The sequence below is a fragment of the Molothrus aeneus genome, chromosome 4, assembly GCF_037042795.1.
Source record: "Molothrus aeneus isolate 106 chromosome 4, BPBGC_Maene_1.0, whole genome shotgun sequence".
Classification (NCBI taxonomy): domain Eukaryota; kingdom Metazoa; phylum Chordata; class Aves; order Passeriformes; family Icteridae; genus Molothrus; species Molothrus aeneus.
The window spans coordinates 29,337,789-29,355,301 of NC_089649.1; the positions used below are offsets into that span (position 1 = coordinate 29,337,789).

Consider the following 17,513-nt stretch of genomic DNA (forward strand, 5'->3'; position numbering starts at 1 on the left):
TCAGTCTTCCCTCTCTTTTTACCTCTTTTCTGCAATCACTGTCCTTTTGGAATTTTCTCCTATATGCTGCCTATTTGCATTAAGTATAAAACCATGCTCTTGAAGACTTTTGCAAACATATTCATACCTGTTCCAGGTAGGTCTTCAATTACTTCCACGAAGTTCAAGGGGAAAATTCCAGATGTGCCTTTGAGCTCTCCTTTGGCCCACTCTTCATTTACATATTCTTTCAGGATAATAGTTTCACCTTCTGAAAAACTGAGCTCATCTTTCTGATCTCCAATGTATTCAAAGCGTGCTACACACCTTGGACCTCTGCACAAACAAAAGAGAAAATTATTCTGCTTCTTTATTATTACTGTCTACTTAATAAGACAGCATTGTGTGCAATATATGGATTGATATTTTAATTAAAATGATTAAAAATGCACTGAAGATAGGACAGGTGGAAAATTGGGGGCCTGCCCTGGTTCTAATCTCTGCTTTCTGAATAGAATGAGTACAGAGTCTGGAGAAGCCAGATGCAATTTCTGCATCCCAATTGCTGGCTGTTACAGTATTTTGCAAAAGACCCTATTTCCCTTCCAAGCAACAATAAACCCCCTTGTTTCTCAGTCACCTGTCCAATTTCATATCTTTGCCTATATCCAAGCAAGTGTCCTGGTACACTTTTGTTAAGAGTTTGATTATTTTTTGAGCTAGCATCCCATTTAGATGCACTCAAACATGGGTGGGGGTGAGTGCTGTGTATTTGTCCCAAATACATGGAGGTTTCATAGGAAGAAGCTAGTTTTTATCTACTTTAAAATACTTTATTCTGTAAAATCCATCCCTTCAATCTTACAGGGAAAAAGCTTATCTATCAAAGAAAGAAGCTTCAATGCATCTGATAAATTTTATATACTTTGGTACAGCACTGAAAAAAATCCTAATTATTTTTCCCCCTGACTTAAATTGATTTCATTATTTAAGAACCTAATAAACTAAATTTATGAAATTAACCTAAGAAAATTTTTGGTTAATCAGAAATGCCATGCTGGAAAAAAGCAGTAATAGGCTTTAATTCTTTCTATATATTCATAGCACACAAACAAAGTAAGCAGCTTGATTCCAACCCCTGTCCCCCACCAAGTATCTTTGCAAAGGTGTTTCTTTCAGGACAGAGCTAGAACTTTCTGTTTCTTTCTTAGCTTCAGAAGCAACTTTTTAAAATAAAGTTTTGTTCCTGACAAACCAAGCTTCATCTAAAGAACAACTGAATGATCCCACTGACACTAGTTGCTCCTGCCTCTGCATGAATTTGCTTTAATTCCTGGAATGAAGGATTATGAAATCCAATAAACATCACTGAGAAATGAGTAACATGAAAAATCATTTCTTGCCCACAAATAGTACAAGTTGTTTTAAAATCAGAAATGAAAGTGCTGGCAATTCATTTGATAATTTGGGGGCAACTTTGGATTTACCCATACATCTGCACACCTGAGGGACAGAGAGATTTCTCTGCCTAAAGCACCTCTATATGTTCTGTTCCTTTGTATCTTGTTCTTTCCCATGAGTAGGAGCCCTACCATGTTCCATTTTGTGAGGACAATGGAAGAAAGCAGCAAGGTCAGGAGCAAAGAGAGGTGTACAGTGCTGCTGAAGTTAATTAGATTGGTTCATGGTTTCTGGAACCAGTTTTCATGAAAGGATGGTTTTAGGCTTTTTAAAACTAAATATGAGTCTTTATAAATCATCATAAACATTCAGATTTTTAAAACATATAATTTAATTTTTACAATGTATTTTGGTGAATAAATTGTTAACCCTATTAACCTCAGTGCAGAGAGCCCCTGTTTCAAAGTTAATATTTCTTTTTCATTCCTTGTAAATCAACATGAGAAAGCAAATAAGATTCATCTGACTCACTTGATACATTGTGACGAAGAGGGTATTTTTTTCTTGTTGGCTTCTTCTGGAACATCAATCTAATAAGACAATAAAATAAATTATATCTTCCATTACAAGCTCATGGCAACTAACCACAATAAACTTGAAACTGGTTAAAATAATCTGTTTTTTAGATGTGTGACACTCTGTAATCCCTGGCAAGCTCTGATATATGATCACATTAATGTAAATTTATGCCTGTTTTCTCATTTTTTAATCTTATGCAAACAAGGAGCAATATTTAATGTTTTGTTTTATGAAGCCGGTTTATTGTTTCTACTTGTAGCATGACTGACAGAATATGTGACTAGATGCTACCACATGTTGTTGAATTAGATCCCAATTCTCAACTAGTAATTGCTCTCAATTATTTACTAGCACAGTACAGCACAATAGACAAAACTACTGTTTACACTTATCCCTTCTGTGCTTTGGTAGCCAACTGCTCTCCAAACGAAACCACATCTCACAAATCTCACTTGAATTAGAGAAATACAACTTTAAAATCAACACACCAGTATATCAAATACCCAACATTCAAGTCCTTTATCACAGGAGGATTTCAACTGTATTTTTGGTGTGACACGAAGGATGATCTGTGAGATGTACAGGACTAGGAGCTGAGAGGCCCTGGTGAGGAGCTTTGGGTTACAGCTCACTATTATACAGGCAGCTCCCATTAAATCAACAGGAATGTTCCATAGCTTGTGTGAAGCACTGGAGGAAATCTCAATGCCTTTTATGACAAATAATCTCTGCATTGCTCTTGCTGAAGGAGCTGATATCTGTGGTGCTCTGAAGGTTCTATTGCAAGCCTAACTATGTATTATTGTTAGGTGTCTAGATCCAAACTACTACCCAGCTCAATATTGTAAAACACATTGCAGTGTATTGTATGGAGACCTTGTATCAAGATGAAATCTGACATGAATTAACAGGAGAATTCACTCAAGTAAATTAGCCTCACGTACTGCACTCTTGAGAATTCACTCAAGTAAATTAGCTTCATGTACTGCACTCTTTTTTCTTTTTAAAAAAAACCCAAATTCTCAAACAAAAGATTTTTGCCCTCAAAGGATAATCATCTTTTACAACTGAAATAGAAATGCATTTTCCCTAGCTTTTATGAAGTTGTATCTGTCTGTATCAATGCTGAATTTGACCTCAAATACTCACTCCACTGCTTTAACATAAAATCTTTTCTTCATTAGCTATCAGTAGAAGCAAGAGCTTTTAAATGGAACTGTTGGTCTGTGCAGAAGCAGCCAATCAATTTAGCTGACAAATCTGTCTTGTGAAAGTGAATCAAGCATGGTTCCATTACTACTAACTATGAATTTAGTTTTTATTCTTCAGCACTTCTCAGATGTTAAAATTTTTCTCCAATACCACCATTACAAACTAAACAGACACCCTACCCTCTCTGATGTCCACCAAATCCTTGGTATTGCCCATGCAGCAGCAGGACTCACTATGCCAGCTGTGCTGGCCCAGGAAGTGCTGCCACAGACACCTCCTGTCTTTAGTGCCAAGCCATGCACCTTCCCAGCATCCCGGTGTCACTCTGGCATTCCTCCATGTCCACATGGCTGGTGTGGACAGCCCAATGCCCTTCCCACTGTCACAAAACGGACTTCAGTGTCAGACTCAGGCTTGCAATAGGTTTGACCCAGCATTTGACTGCAGGGAACCATACTGTATCTCTTTTAAATGAATTACCATTGGGCTCCAAAAGAGCACCTGTCTCTTGCCTTCCACTCACTGTCAAGTGTCACATTGAGGAACAGGATTGCTTTGAGCTGCTCATTTGCAACAACACAATCTCCTGCACTGTGCCAGCACAACCATTTGTGCAGCCACTTAGAAAACCACTTAGGCAAATTGATCCTGTTGGAAAAAACAGTATTCTAGGAAGAAAAAAAAAAACCCAAATGGTTTCAAATTTCTACTCTGACCTAGTTCATTACATGACTAAAAAAGTGGTGATTCCAGCAAAGTTCAAGGGATGAGAAAATGACAGAAGATAGGGAACTGCGGGGAGGCACAAAAATCAACCATCTTAATATCCAGAGTTGATTCTGACGTGCAGCTGTCAAAAAATAATCTGCTTTGAGGACCCTGAGAAACTATGCATGTTTCCAAAGAGAGTCTGGTAAGGGAAATGATTTTCTCACTTGGCTTTAAATTGACAGCAAATTATTCCCCATAACACAAGCTGGTTGTGCCAAATCAAGCATCTTTCTAATACCACACAAACAAGTTGATGAGTCTTCTGTGCTGCCAGTGGGATAAGAGATTATCTAAATGCATAATGGAGTTAAACACACAGGAGCCTTAGCAAAATAGAAATAGCCTTAGCAAACAAATGCAACAGGATGTTATGTAGCAATGTATACAAAGCCTACATACAACCACTTTAACAAAGTTGGCAGGAAATATCCCTGTGCGATTCCCACATTTTCCTCTGTACCACTCGCTATCAATTTTCTCCAAAAGACAAACAGTGTCTCCAGAATGAAGGTCCAAGTCATCAGCATGCTCTGTAAGACAACATCATTGCAGTTAACAGTACTTGTCACACTCACTGATTTTCTCTGAGTAAAACCTTCTTAACACAAATACTACAGACAAAACCAGAATGAGTTTTAAAAGAGTCTTAATTTTACCTGATAAATTAAATTAGCTTTAACTGAAAGAAAGACCCATCCACAGCTAAACCCACTGATTTGAGCAACTCTATGTGCAGACCTTGCAGACTGAGCTTCCACACCATTTTTAAGCTCTAATTTCTAAGAAAAGATCCATTTGAAAGTCTTAAGAGTAAAACATGCTTCCAGAATATTCACATTTACTTACCTGCAGGAAAATCGTGCAGGACTACAGCATGAGGTGCACTTGTGTCAGAAACCTTTGGAGGGTGATTTGAATCCTGACAACAACAAATAAATCCAAGTAGTTTATAAATCATGGAAGATACTAACAGATTCTCTGTTATGTACTCCTGAATTCATTTTCTGACTTTGGAAATAGAGTTGTTCTGGTATTGCAGAAGGAAATGGCTATTGGTCTGAATTCTGTATACCTTTTGCCAGTGTAAACAAGAATACATTTCACCAAAATCTACCTTTGAGCCAGTGAATGGAAGGGAAGGCATACAACTTTTCCAATATAGAAGAAGCCTCAGCTATCTCTGTGGGTCAGAAATCTGCAGCACTGATAGCAACACTCATTGCAAGGGCTGTGGACAAATTCTGCACTGGTGCTTCCTATTTGGTGCCACCAGTCACTCTTCCTTGCTTGAGAGAACACCCAACCCAACTCTGCCCCAGCACACTCAGCAGGAACAGCAATATGCCAACAAACATTCCAAGAGGAGAAGGAAGCCACTATGCCTTTGCTTACACTAAGGTAACACTGAGAGGAGCTGACAGTTTTGTTGTGGCATCTTTGTAAAGAGAAATTATATTCAAAATGCTGAGCCACCTTCTCTGTCCCACCCACTAGGAATTTTTAGGCTGTACTGATGGCAACGACAGTGTGTGAATTACATTCAAAGTAATTCACTATGTACAAAAAAAACCCCAAACCAAACCAAACCAAACCAAACCAAAAAACCAAACAAAAAACCCAAAAAAACCAACCAACAAACAAACCACCAAAAAACCCACAGAAAACCCCAAAAAAACCCCACCAATAATCCCAAACATAGACAAAGATAAGACCTGAATTACAACAAACAACAACATACTGCATAGAAATCTATTTCAGCTATATAGGCTTTTGATAATAGTCAAAAAGGCTGCTCATTGCTCTAATTTCCATTAGCTATTTAATATTAATAGGGTCATGCCCTAAAACCAAGTCAGGATCTGTAGAAGCAGAGAGAAGAACATAGTTTGAAGTTCGTATGTCAAAGCCAATTTGCTGATGTATCCTGTACAGCACTTCATAAGGTACTCATTTATCTTTTGCTCAATTCTCAGATACTCAGCCAAGGGAGTGATTATTTTCCTATGAGATGGAGGAACTTTACCAGTTTCCTCTCCCTTCTGGCACTCCAAGTAATTACTCTTGCTCTGTTCCATAAGCTGAATATCCCTGTGCTATGAGGCAAATCACCATTATTGGGTTTTGTTTTGGCAGTTGTTTTGTTTTGATTACAGAAACACAAGGATTTAATAAATCACTATTACATGTCTCAGTGTAACCTCTGAAGACTAAAACATTTGATACTTCACTGCAACAGGAGTCTTGTTCATTGAATATTTAAGCCAGCAGGAAAGAAGCACCTTACCTTACAGGACAGTTCTCCAGTGCTCCTGGGAAGACAATCTTCCTTGGCAACTCCATGAGGCACAGGCAGCTTGAAGAGAAACAGAGGCAAATGGAAAAGTTTTTTTCACTTCTAAGCATCTCAGATTTTCACTTCAAGTGATAATAGTCAGATGATTGAACTATTTAAACCACCCACTACAGGTAATTAGGAGTCCAGTGGAAGAGGACAGGTTCCTTTGGAAGGCATTCAGAACAGACCGCTGGTGATATGAACTGACACTCTGAAAAACTCAGGGGGTGTCACCCCCTTTAAAAGTGTCTTAGACACTTAACTGGTATCACACTGTACACTACAAGATATTCAGAAAGACTCTGATGCAGAAATATATTCATTTGTCATGGAGGGCACTAGAAAAACACCCTGGGAGGAAATTTTCCATTGACAGTAAAACTTCAGGGCAGGAAATTACTACTGATCTCCTACAGAAAAAATTTCATACACAAAACTCTAAATGCAAAAGTGAAAGATTAAAAAGGTGGCAACAGAAAGTTTCCACTTCATGCTGATGGAATTTTGATGCTGTTCATGCTATGGCTGCATGGCTGCTTTTTTTGACAACAGCACCAGTTCAATCAGCTATCAGCTCTATCACTGACCAGTTTCAAGTTTCTGGGGAAAGACCTTCTTTGTTTTTATTTGCAGCGTTGATCCATTTGTAGCGTTGATCCATTTGTATTTAAAATTCCTTAATAACACATACAATACCAAAACCATTTTTAGAATGAAAAGGGATGGCATCAATAGCATGAAAAATATAAGATTTGCAATGTTACATTCCTCACACTTTGCAAGCTTGATTAAACAAGGTCAACTACTTTATAAGTTCCAATGCTTCCCCAGTTTCCCTAAGCATTTTGATATGTATGGCTGAACCAATATAAAAATGTAATTATTCAGCATAATCTCACTGAAAGAGAATTCAGAACCGGTGACTGGAAAAAGAACCCCCAAGCCCCAAGAGCTATGCATTAAAGATAATATAATTACATATATACACAGAAATACACCACACAGGTCTATACTTTACATGTATTTATTGCTTTCTCCAATATTGCCTCACAGGACTTATTACTATTTATCTACTAGCAATTTCTAGGGAAGATTATGCTGATAGATGCACTTTGAAAGCCACATAATAGTAACCTACTTTAGCAGGTTTAACTACCTTTTTTTCTACTATTTTAACCAGCACTGTTTTATAAAAACAATGTACTCAGACAGAATATCTCAACTCTCACCATGTATTTATTGTAGAGAGGATGACCTGGTTTAGGTCTAGGAGGTAATGCTGGATCTGGATTTTTAAAGACTGCACTTTTTGCTCTCTTGGGTCCCAACCTGAACTTGTTGTTTTTTTTATCAGAAGCGATGTCCGAACTAGATCGCGAAAGAACATCCTTCTGGGAGGAGGTCTTGGCTGCAGAGAATTTTGGTGGAGGTGGCCTTCCAGGAACACTTTTAGGTGGGGGAGGTCGAGCAGGTATAATTTTTCCATCCACAGGCCTAAAAATTGTGCAAACCATCAGAGAAATATACATATTAATAAGCCTGCCACTTCACCCTAGATACAGAGTGTGCAGTAAGGAAACAAGATTTGTGATGACCTGGGGTGTACAGTTTGTAGTGTCTGAAGCTTTCCAGGAATACATGAACTCTTCAGATCCTGACTGGGACCAGATGATCAAGCCCTGAGATAGATCCTTTGACTACATATTTCCAAGTCTGCTCACCAGCAGCCTGCCAGCTTTCTGGGGAGCCCACTAAATAAGGAGGATTTGTTTCAGCAATCCACCTCCAGAAAAAGCTTTCTTTGTAGCTGCTGCAGGATGAAGTTCTGCTATTGGAGACCTTTTGTGAAAACTGGTCTTCAGGAATCAACTAGCTCATTCCTTGGGATGTCACTTACCTGAAGTGACTCTGATGAAACTCATGACATATCACACCACTTTGCACACTGCCATCTACAGCAGAATTTACCATTTTTTATGCAACAGATGTCTACCACAGAAAGAAAACACTGGTGAAAACACTCAAGTTCTCTGGCAATGCTAAAGGCCCCACACTCCTATTAGCAGACAAGCAGTTTAGAAACCAAAATCAGAGACTAGCAAGTGACAGAAGTAATATTTACTAGCAATTAATATTAATAGTAATATTCCAAAATTACAGTATCATTTGATTGTTATTGGGATATCTTCAACCAGTTACTGTGAGTTTCTGCTACAACTGTTTTTTTGTTTCATATAATGTAATTCAGCGTAATTATTTGCTCATGTACAATCCTCATGGGTCTGCAAAAATTATCAACCCCAGAAAGTGTGCATTGAGGGATCTTTGAAGTATCATTCTAACACATTTTGTGAGTGTCACCCATCACTTGAGAAGATACTAGTGCTCTATTAATGCTCCTGATAAGAGTTCTCTTGCTATTTGAGTATGGAACAATTTTTAAATGTCAAAAAAATTTTTCCACTTCTCTTCATCATCCATCTCTTCCTTTTCTTGGCCTCATCTTAAACTAAACATTTTTAATATTGACAAAAGGGGATATTCCAAGTTAAACTACTTTAAATCTGTAAACAGACCAACTCACACATTTTTAAAGCAACTTAACTAAACAAGAAGACCCTAACAAGCAATTCAGCGAACAATTACTGCTTACTTAAAATAAATTAAAAATCCATTTGAGCAGAAGAGTGAAAGGACAAAATATTTACTGCAGTCCCAGAGAACCTCATAAGAATCAAGAATGTTATGCTAAACAGAATGTGGGGAAGGAACAAGCCAGTAAATGAGGTGTTTCCTTGTGGCACATCCATGTTCTTTCCTGTTAATTAATCCTTATTATTTTTGATAGACTCATTTCAATAACAGAAAATATTCTCTTGTCCTAACACAACAGAGCAAACTCTTGTGTTTAAACTCACAGATTAAGAATGCAAACACTGAGATACCCACAGTGGGCTAGCCAGTCAATGCCAGATCTCCATCCACTGTGTCTCTGGCACTGATGGACATGAATTAAAGGCTGGTCCAGCAACTTTCGCCCTTGCACACATTCTTTCTTTTTGGCTCACAAGAATAAAAAACCCCAAGGTTATCATTGATCCTGCACCTGCATTTTAGGTCCAAACTGTATAGACTAGCCAGTGCTTCTGGGAAGGTGCTGGTCCAGCATCTGCCCTTTTCAGGCTGGCATCATCTGCCACCTCCATTCCTTCACCACTCAAATCCCACCACAAGTGCAAGTGCTGTGGGTGAAAAGGTTAAAGATTCAGAAAGGAATGACTGTCAGCAGCCACTGTACATTAGCTGAAAAGTCAAACAGCTGCTCTCCTATAACCTCCCTGCTCATACCATACTGTACAAACAAGTATTAAACAGCTACCAACTTGGTCCTGCCTATTTATTAGTGAGCAGTGTGCCCAGCCAAGACTGTTGAGCTATGGCTGGAGTCAATAGTGTCTACACTGAGAATAACTATGCAAATTAATTTAGAAACAGCACTTTTAAGGGCTTTTGGAGAACCACACTCACCTTGGGGGTAGTAGAGGTTCTAGCTGAGGCACTCCACCTTGTTCTGAGTGATCCAACTCCTACAACCATTCAAAAGAAAAAAGACATTTCTTTAAGCCTAAGGAAAATAAAAAATCCTGTTTAAATGATATAATTCTTATATAAAATTCTATCATATGGACATGAAAAACAAGAATTTCTGAAGGTCTGTGAGCAAAGTAGTAAGAATTATGGTGTGATTCTGCAATTTTAAAGTGTTGTTGGATATGGAGAAAAATATGGAGGGCAAATAAGCTGATTTACCACCTGAAAGATAGCTTCAATTGTGCATTAAGTATGACCCAGCCCCTCCTTTCCTACTACATGCCAGTAAGGACTTAAGAGCCAATTCCAAGAGAGTCATACAACTGTACAATTACGCTGCCCACAGGGATTTGCTTTATCAACTTGGATTTAACTTTGACACATGGAACACTTTGAACAGGCTTAAAGCAGAAAACATGACATTAATGCAACTCGCACAGGACAGCATCTCTTGCAAACAACATTAGCTCCCATTAAAGAAGGCATCAAAATATGTTTGCTAGAGATCTAACACACAAATCCCAGTGAATCTTGCTTTGGCAGATTAAGGCATCACTCCTCCCAGCTGCCCATGCTGCCCTGCCAGAGATTACCCCCATACAGCAGTCAGAGAGGAGGACATGTGCCATGTCTGAAGGGCTTGGACCACAGCAATGGATTAACAAGTGACCATCCTTACTGCCTCCTGCTGTTCGTTTTCATCCCAGTGCCAGAGAGTTCTGCCAGCTCTGGGGAACAAGCACAGCTGCTTCTGGAACAGCATCATAAACCAGAGTGCTGAATCTGGGTTCAAAAGAACCCTTTCTGAACCAGTACTTCTAGATAGGTCTGAACAGTCTTGTTTACTTAATTAGCTGCTTGAATATGCCTGAAACTCGAACAATTTCTGTGATTCTTCTCATCTAGAAAACACCGAGATATATTTTGTGATAAAATCTAAGCCTTGATTGAGTTCCAAAATTTCATGTTCTGATTAAATGACCCTATTAGAAAGAAAACAACCTGCCACTTTCAGATGAGGATGTTATCCTCATATCAAAAATTTTCCTCTTCTGTGTGAAAAGGAAGAAATCTGTGCCAACTGCCAATTGTTGCTTATGGGCAACAATTTTTGCTGTTGCCATTTAATCACTTCCACTGACAATACTAGTTTTAGAAGCACAGCTCTTACCTTTCCAAACATAGAATTTCAATGTTCCAGTGGATTCAATACAATCTTTTTTTAAAAGCTGAAGCTTACACGTCTGTCACAATAATCTGGATGACACTGTAAAAGTTTTGGAGTTCCACTGCATAAAATGTCATTTAATGTCTTGTTTCATAAATTATTTTTTTCAGCATTATTCAGAAAAGGTGGAACCTCTCTGCACATCCTTTTCAATGACAATATTTTAATATCCTTTCTCTTAATAGCAGAGGTAGCTACAAAGGCATTTGTTGGCAGCATCCATCTAGTAAGGGCTCTTAATTTGATTTGATCTTTTACTGCCTGTGGCTTTCACAAGATTCTCTGCCATTCTTGTCATCAGAAAACTCAATATTTGTAAATTTTACTGTCATTTTCTAGTTTAACTCCCTTTTGAAAATCTGTGTCAAATGTCATTTAGCTACAATGCCTACCATTACTATGTACGTGCCCCAGAGCAAGGAGCAGAGCCTTACTTCCCAAAATAGGTAGTTCTACTCAGCAGAAAAAGCTGAAAAAAGCAAACTTCATTCTTCTACAGAAAAGTTTTCTCTGCCTGCAAATTAGTACAGACACCAAGAGAAATTGTGTGCAAGAAGGCAAAAAATACATTTCTAAAGCACAACACTGACAACATTTCACCATGTAAATCCCACTGGACTTTGAGCCACTTTGCAATGCTTTTGACACTCACTTGCAGAATCATGATTTCAGATGATGAATACAGAAAACTGAAGATAGATATGATCAAAGCTTAGTAAAATCACCAGAGTCTTTTTCAAAAACTGACAGCAGTCTAAATTACCTAATTAATTAGAGAACAGAATTAAAAGAAAAAAGCCGTATATTTTTGAGTAGTTGTTTTCATCTTCTGGTCCTTCAAGCAACTTACTTTATAAATGCTTGAGGATCACAAGAGATCTTTTAACCAAAGCAGACAATGCTGTAATACAGGAAAACAGTTCTAACTTACCCCTTTTTTCACTAGGTCACCACTGCTGAGTTTTCCCACTGTGATATTGGATGTGTTCCCAATAGGCTTTTCAGCAGGAAGTGGAGGAGGGCTATGTGGGTTGTCATTTAAAGCTGTAATAAACAAACAAAAAATCCCAAATGAAAGTCTAATTAATACCCTCTTCATGTGGATCAACAATAGATAAAGGAATCCACTTTTGTTTGGGACATTTTTTGTGTGAATGCAACTTCCTTCCTCAAAGCTGGAGCAGCCAAAGGGAAGAACCACTTAAAGAGCAGTGAAGCTTTGGAAAAGGGATGCAAGGGGAACATCCTAACTCCGAGGCTGAATTCAGAGTACTTCCTATGCTGCAAAATGGATCTTCACTTTAATCTAAGGACACCAGCAAGTCATTTCAGAGTTTCAGCTGCAATATTTGGTGATATAATATTAGATGAGTAGAAGACTTTCTACCCCTTGGAATGTCAGATTCATTACTGGATACCCTGAAACGCCATCACCACATTTCTAAACTGGCTCACTTTTTTTTTTTTTCAGCTGTCAGCTCCTGGAATATCCTTCAGGCTGGAAAACAGCTGAGGGTTATTTCAAGCAACCCTGAAAGATCAGGAGACTTGGATGGAAGAATCTCGAGAAAGGTAAAGGCAAGAAAATAAATTATTGCCTGCTACAAAATTCAGGATGACAGAAAACAGAGATGGAAGTTGCCAGGTAGTCTTTAAGGAGAAAAGCAAGTTTAGACATGGAAGAGGAAACACTACAGATCTTACTAGTGAAGAGTGATGATGTCCTCATGCTCAATAAAGAATAGAAAACCCTTCTAAATAGATGACATTTGCTTTCAGTGTCTCTGCCATTGAAACTTGGGAAGTACTTAGACAGGTTTTACCAGCATATTTACCAAACATTTTGTCTTTATATATTGGAACCATGTAATCTATTTTACAATCTGTTTGTCTAACAAGAAAATTAATTTCATACAAAAAACCACAGACACTTAAGCTATTCTGACTTCCAGTTGAACTTGGAGTTACATTAAAATATGTGTAGACAGCCTGGACATTAATAGACTAATGACAAAAAAAAAGGAGGAGAGATGCTATTCAAAACAAAACAGTTGCTCATTTTACGAAAATTACTCTTAACGAAGAAACAACACATAGAAAGGAGCAGTGTTGTTTATTTTCAACACTTTTGTGGCATTACTATTATGTAAAACACTGCTGTGATGTTTAAAAATGAGTCAGTTCAGTTCAATGGATCAGTTCAATTCTTAGGAGAAGCTCACAGTTACAGTGACCAGGCACGGGGCAGCTGGCAGTGACCAGGCACGGGGAAAAAAAGTTCATCACTTTTCTAAGGTACTACAGTGGATGAAAAGTAAAACCAATACCTGGCAGTAATTCCAAAAGAAATCTTTTTTTATCATGTCTTACTGATAAAAAAGCATAAAATATTTATTTACCAATTCCAATCCTGCTATATACATGGATAGCCAAATTTCCTCTCCCTTACTCATTTTAAGGTCAGAATTAAAGGAACTAGAAGAACAAAAAAAAAAAAAAATCCCCAAGAACTAGAAGGCAGATATTATTTTCAGTGATTTCTAAGTGTAATAACTGCAGTGGAACTTTAATGTTTCCTTTCTAACCACATCTCAACAAAAATGTTACTCCTAATTGAAAACTTCACTGGAGGTCAAATTCTTAAGCAGCTCTGTCCCCTTTTTGGTAGTGCTGGGTGGGCTAGTTTTGGAGGGTTTTAAAAATTTGTGTTATTTTGTTTTGTTTGTTATTGGGGCTTTTCAGTTTTTCCTGGTTCCTGACAGAATTTATCTCCTCAATAAACAAGATGGCACAAGACTCACCTGTACTGAGATTATGTGGCCCCTTTACAATGTAAACTCTACTATATCAATTTTTATTTTGGCCCAGTTGTACTGTTCTCCTCTTTTAACTTTTAACAGGTTACATTTCTGCAGCAGCTCCTGTTTGACAAAAGGCTACTCTGCTTTCTTGGAATATGCTTCTGTTCCCTCTATCCCATTAATCTTCCAACCACTGATTCCCATAAGGCAGGCAGTCCTTCACAACCTCCTGCTGTTTGTAGCTAAATACAGGACTGGCAGTCCTTTGTGGAAATTTCAATTACCACTAGAGAGCAGCAAGAGCCCAGTTATCTACAAGTTCAAAAGGGTATCCATCTCGAAAAAAAAAGGAAAAGGGAAAAAAAAGTCAGGTAGTGGGTTGGCTTTTTGTTTAACTTTAGTTTTAATTGTAATTAAAATTTCCTTTATAGAGAAGAATTATGTCATAGTTCCTTTTCAGTAGGTCATAAACATATTCTTCCAATTGAAATAACTTTTCTTTTTAATCAGGTACTAACAGAAAGATTTTTCCTCACAGCTTTATCTCCAGTCTTCTCTGCATTTTTAATAATTTCCACTGCATTTCTTACACATGCAGAGGAAAAGAAAATTGAGTATTTTAACAGTGGGTTGATGACGGGGGAGATGGGAAATAATGAGTGAAACTACTATGAGAAATACCACCTGGCCATACAGTTTCCACAAGTTGACTGTACACCTACTAAATGTGGCAAAACATGATTTTGAAACCTGAGTTTTAAGAGCTATCTTTTGACATTTTTCCCTAAGCTCTGAGGATCAAAGATAAAGCCAAACAGAATTCTGCAAGTACACACTCCAGCATACAAAGACCAACACAAAGACCTTGTGGCTCATTGATAAATTTCCACTCTGAGATGCTGTCAGTGTCATTTGTAAAGCTGTAAAAGATTAGAGGTGGCAGGCTTTAGCAATGCAGTGACTCTCAGAAAACTACAGTCAGGACCCTGACGCAAAATTGAACACATAAGGTTTTTGCATCCCTATTCTCACATGCCTTTTTTTATTCCCTTAAACTGCTACCTAAACATTCTTGCTTAAATGGCCATAGATTTCAAAACTATCAAGGATCAAAGGAACTTTTTGATTTAAATGATGAAAACTATGCTAAACATCCCAACCAAGTTGTATTTGAAGGAAAGTTTAATGCACCAATGTTTTTCTTTTGACAAGGAAGCTTGGGAGCAGCACTAAACCTGAGCTAAGGTCAGCATTAAAGCCAGTTAGGCCAAAGGTTCAGCTCTCGTAGCAGACAAAACAAGGTTGCTTCTGCTGCAAGGGTCTCCTCCAAGTCTTCCTTTCCAGCCTGTAGATCTGCCCCTTACATACAGTTTCACCTCTGATATGCATTAGTTCCATCAGGTTTGAGACATCAAACTCAAGGGAGGGAGCCCAGTGAGGCAGGAGGGAGAGTGGAACACTCTCATTTACCTCTGCCTCCCACCACAGCCCTCAGGGCTGGCTCCTCTGACTTGTCAAACCATGCCATGGAATTCCTCTGGCAGCTGGTATTAGCTACTAAACAGCAAATCACTTAAGCCCCAGTTGAAATGGTTTTCTAACACATTTCTCAGACATTTGGGAGAAGAACTCACATTTCCCGGGTTTAGCTGGGATTCGGATTACAGTGGGTTTCCGAGCCAAAGCTGGCTGAGCCGTCTGTTCCTTGGCAGGTTCACTTTTGGTAAGGAACTGAAACGGATCTAAAAGGAGAAAAAAAACCCCAGCATCTTTAATACTTATTTGTTGAACACAAATCTTACCAAATATTGCTTTCATTATTAAGGGTATTTAAATTTCACACTCAATACAGTAATAAAAATAGATAGATCAGGCTGATGCAACTAGCAGAGCCAGCTCTTTGTAAGTAACAGCTCTTCTTTGTACATCTCCTTTCATAGCTGACTTAACATAAACATGCTCCAGATACCTTCTGGAATTATATGAGCCACTGAACAAGTGGAACTGCATTGCTTGGTAAAAGGGACCTGAAATCAGAATGGCTTTAGGGAAATGTTTACAAAGCACCTGATCTAATGCACTGACATAGATGTGAAAACATTCACTGAAAAGTTTTAATCAATGCAATCTTGTCAAAGCTAAACCATCAGCACTGCAGCAGATAAAATACCTACTGAAACATACAAAACATTTAACTACTACTGATTACAATACGTCCTTGCTGTAGAACAACTAATTCTTTTGAAGATTGTGCATAATTTTGTTGGTTATAAACCAGTTCCCATGGTGGTTCACACCAAGGAGAGTTGTGCCTGAGCTCTGCCCCTGCCTGTATCACTCATTTCTCTACAAGCCTGCCCAAGCATTCCACTGGTAAGACAGGAGCAATGTTTCTCATGCTTCATTACCTTAAACACTGGTCTCTTATTAACAGGCATAGGAACATAGGTGCATGTAGAAGGAAGCTCTAAAAATACTAGTACATGAATAAAGACCAAATTACTGTGTTCTTTCTCAAGTAGACCTTCATGTCAAAGAGCAATACTTCTTTCTTCTTAACAACTGCTACTTCTTTGTCTGACATTATCAAATTCTGCAGTAAAATGGCAATGCTTAACAGTATCATAAAAGTGTAGAGTAGAAACTGGAGAAGGACTCTAGGTGATAAATCTGACACATATTCATAGCCACAACAACCGAGTCTGATCTCTTCTGCTGGCCTTTTTAGATGTGTAGCTCAATGAAATGTTATTTATGGAGTGTCATAGTCCAAGAGAAGAAAGATGCAGGGCATCTCTTTGAATTCATCATGACTTTAATAAAAGCATACCCTTTCCCAAAACTACTGCCATACTTCCTGATAAAGTTGGAAAAATTTGTGTTTGATAAAATTTTATCTTCAACACTTAGAAAAAACTGTTACGTCATATGAAGTCATGATTTCTTACGGACAATTTTGAACAATACAATCCAATCTGAGCAAGACACTACATATCTGTGCCTGGCAATTCGCATAAGATTTAAGAAAGTCCAGAAATGCAATATTTATTTAAGAACAACCTCATGCCCTCCCACATGCACACCACTCATGGTGAGCTGGTCACAGCTCCCCCTTGCCAGTGCATCTTCCATCAGCCCCCCTGGCAGTGCCCCCAGCTCCTGCTGCCAGTGTGCAGCTGTCACAACAGCAGGGACAACATGCCACAGGGCCCATGCATGCTCACCCTGCTCAGATGTCCACCTCCCACCAGCCCCTTGCTTAAGGCTTTCTTCACAGGCAGATCCACCCCGTATGGCTGTGCTGTGTGGATTTGTGCCACGGCCTCTCTTAAAGCCAACCTGCCTACAGGTTCCCCAGAAACCCACCCGGCTGCCTTCAGATCTCATTTTAATCAGGAATCAAGCAAATCAATTCCTTCTGTCAGGATGCTTGTACAAAAGCTGGGACTGTACACTCCAGGTACAAAGGATCATGGCAGGTCAGCAATTTGTCTACAGATAAAGGTATACAGGCTACAGTTAAAAATAAATTCTGTTACCATATAGACAAAAGATGGCTCCATCACATTGTGCCCAAAGATTTCCACTGCACCTGGAAATTAGGTATGGGCAACCC

At 38.5% G+C, this 17,513-nt stretch overlaps 1 protein-coding gene across 3 annotated transcripts in view; it reads right to left on the reverse strand.

The window, feature by feature from the left end:
• Positions 1-17,513, reverse strand: part of SH3D19 (SH3 domain containing 19) — an 81,807-nt gene that overhangs the window by 5,458 nt on the left and 58,836 nt on the right. For all 3 annotated transcript variants that reach the window (XM_066548180.1, XM_066548179.1, XM_066548181.1), the window contains 9 exons: positions 15,532-15,639; positions 12,028-12,140; positions 9,806-9,864; positions 7,507-7,771; positions 6,227-6,295; positions 4,789-4,861; positions 4,342-4,472; positions 1,912-1,970; positions 128-315 (listed from right to left, as the gene is read on the reverse strand). In XM_066548180.1, coding sequence (XP_066404277.1) covers positions 128-315; positions 1,912-1,970; positions 4,342-4,472; positions 4,789-4,861; positions 6,227-6,295; positions 7,507-7,771; positions 9,806-9,864; positions 12,028-12,140; positions 15,532-15,639 — 1,065 coding nt within the window. The remainder of the gene's footprint in view (positions 1-127; positions 316-1,911; positions 1,971-4,341; positions 4,473-4,788; positions 4,862-6,226; positions 6,296-7,506; positions 7,772-9,805; positions 9,865-12,027; positions 12,141-15,531; positions 15,640-17,513) is intronic.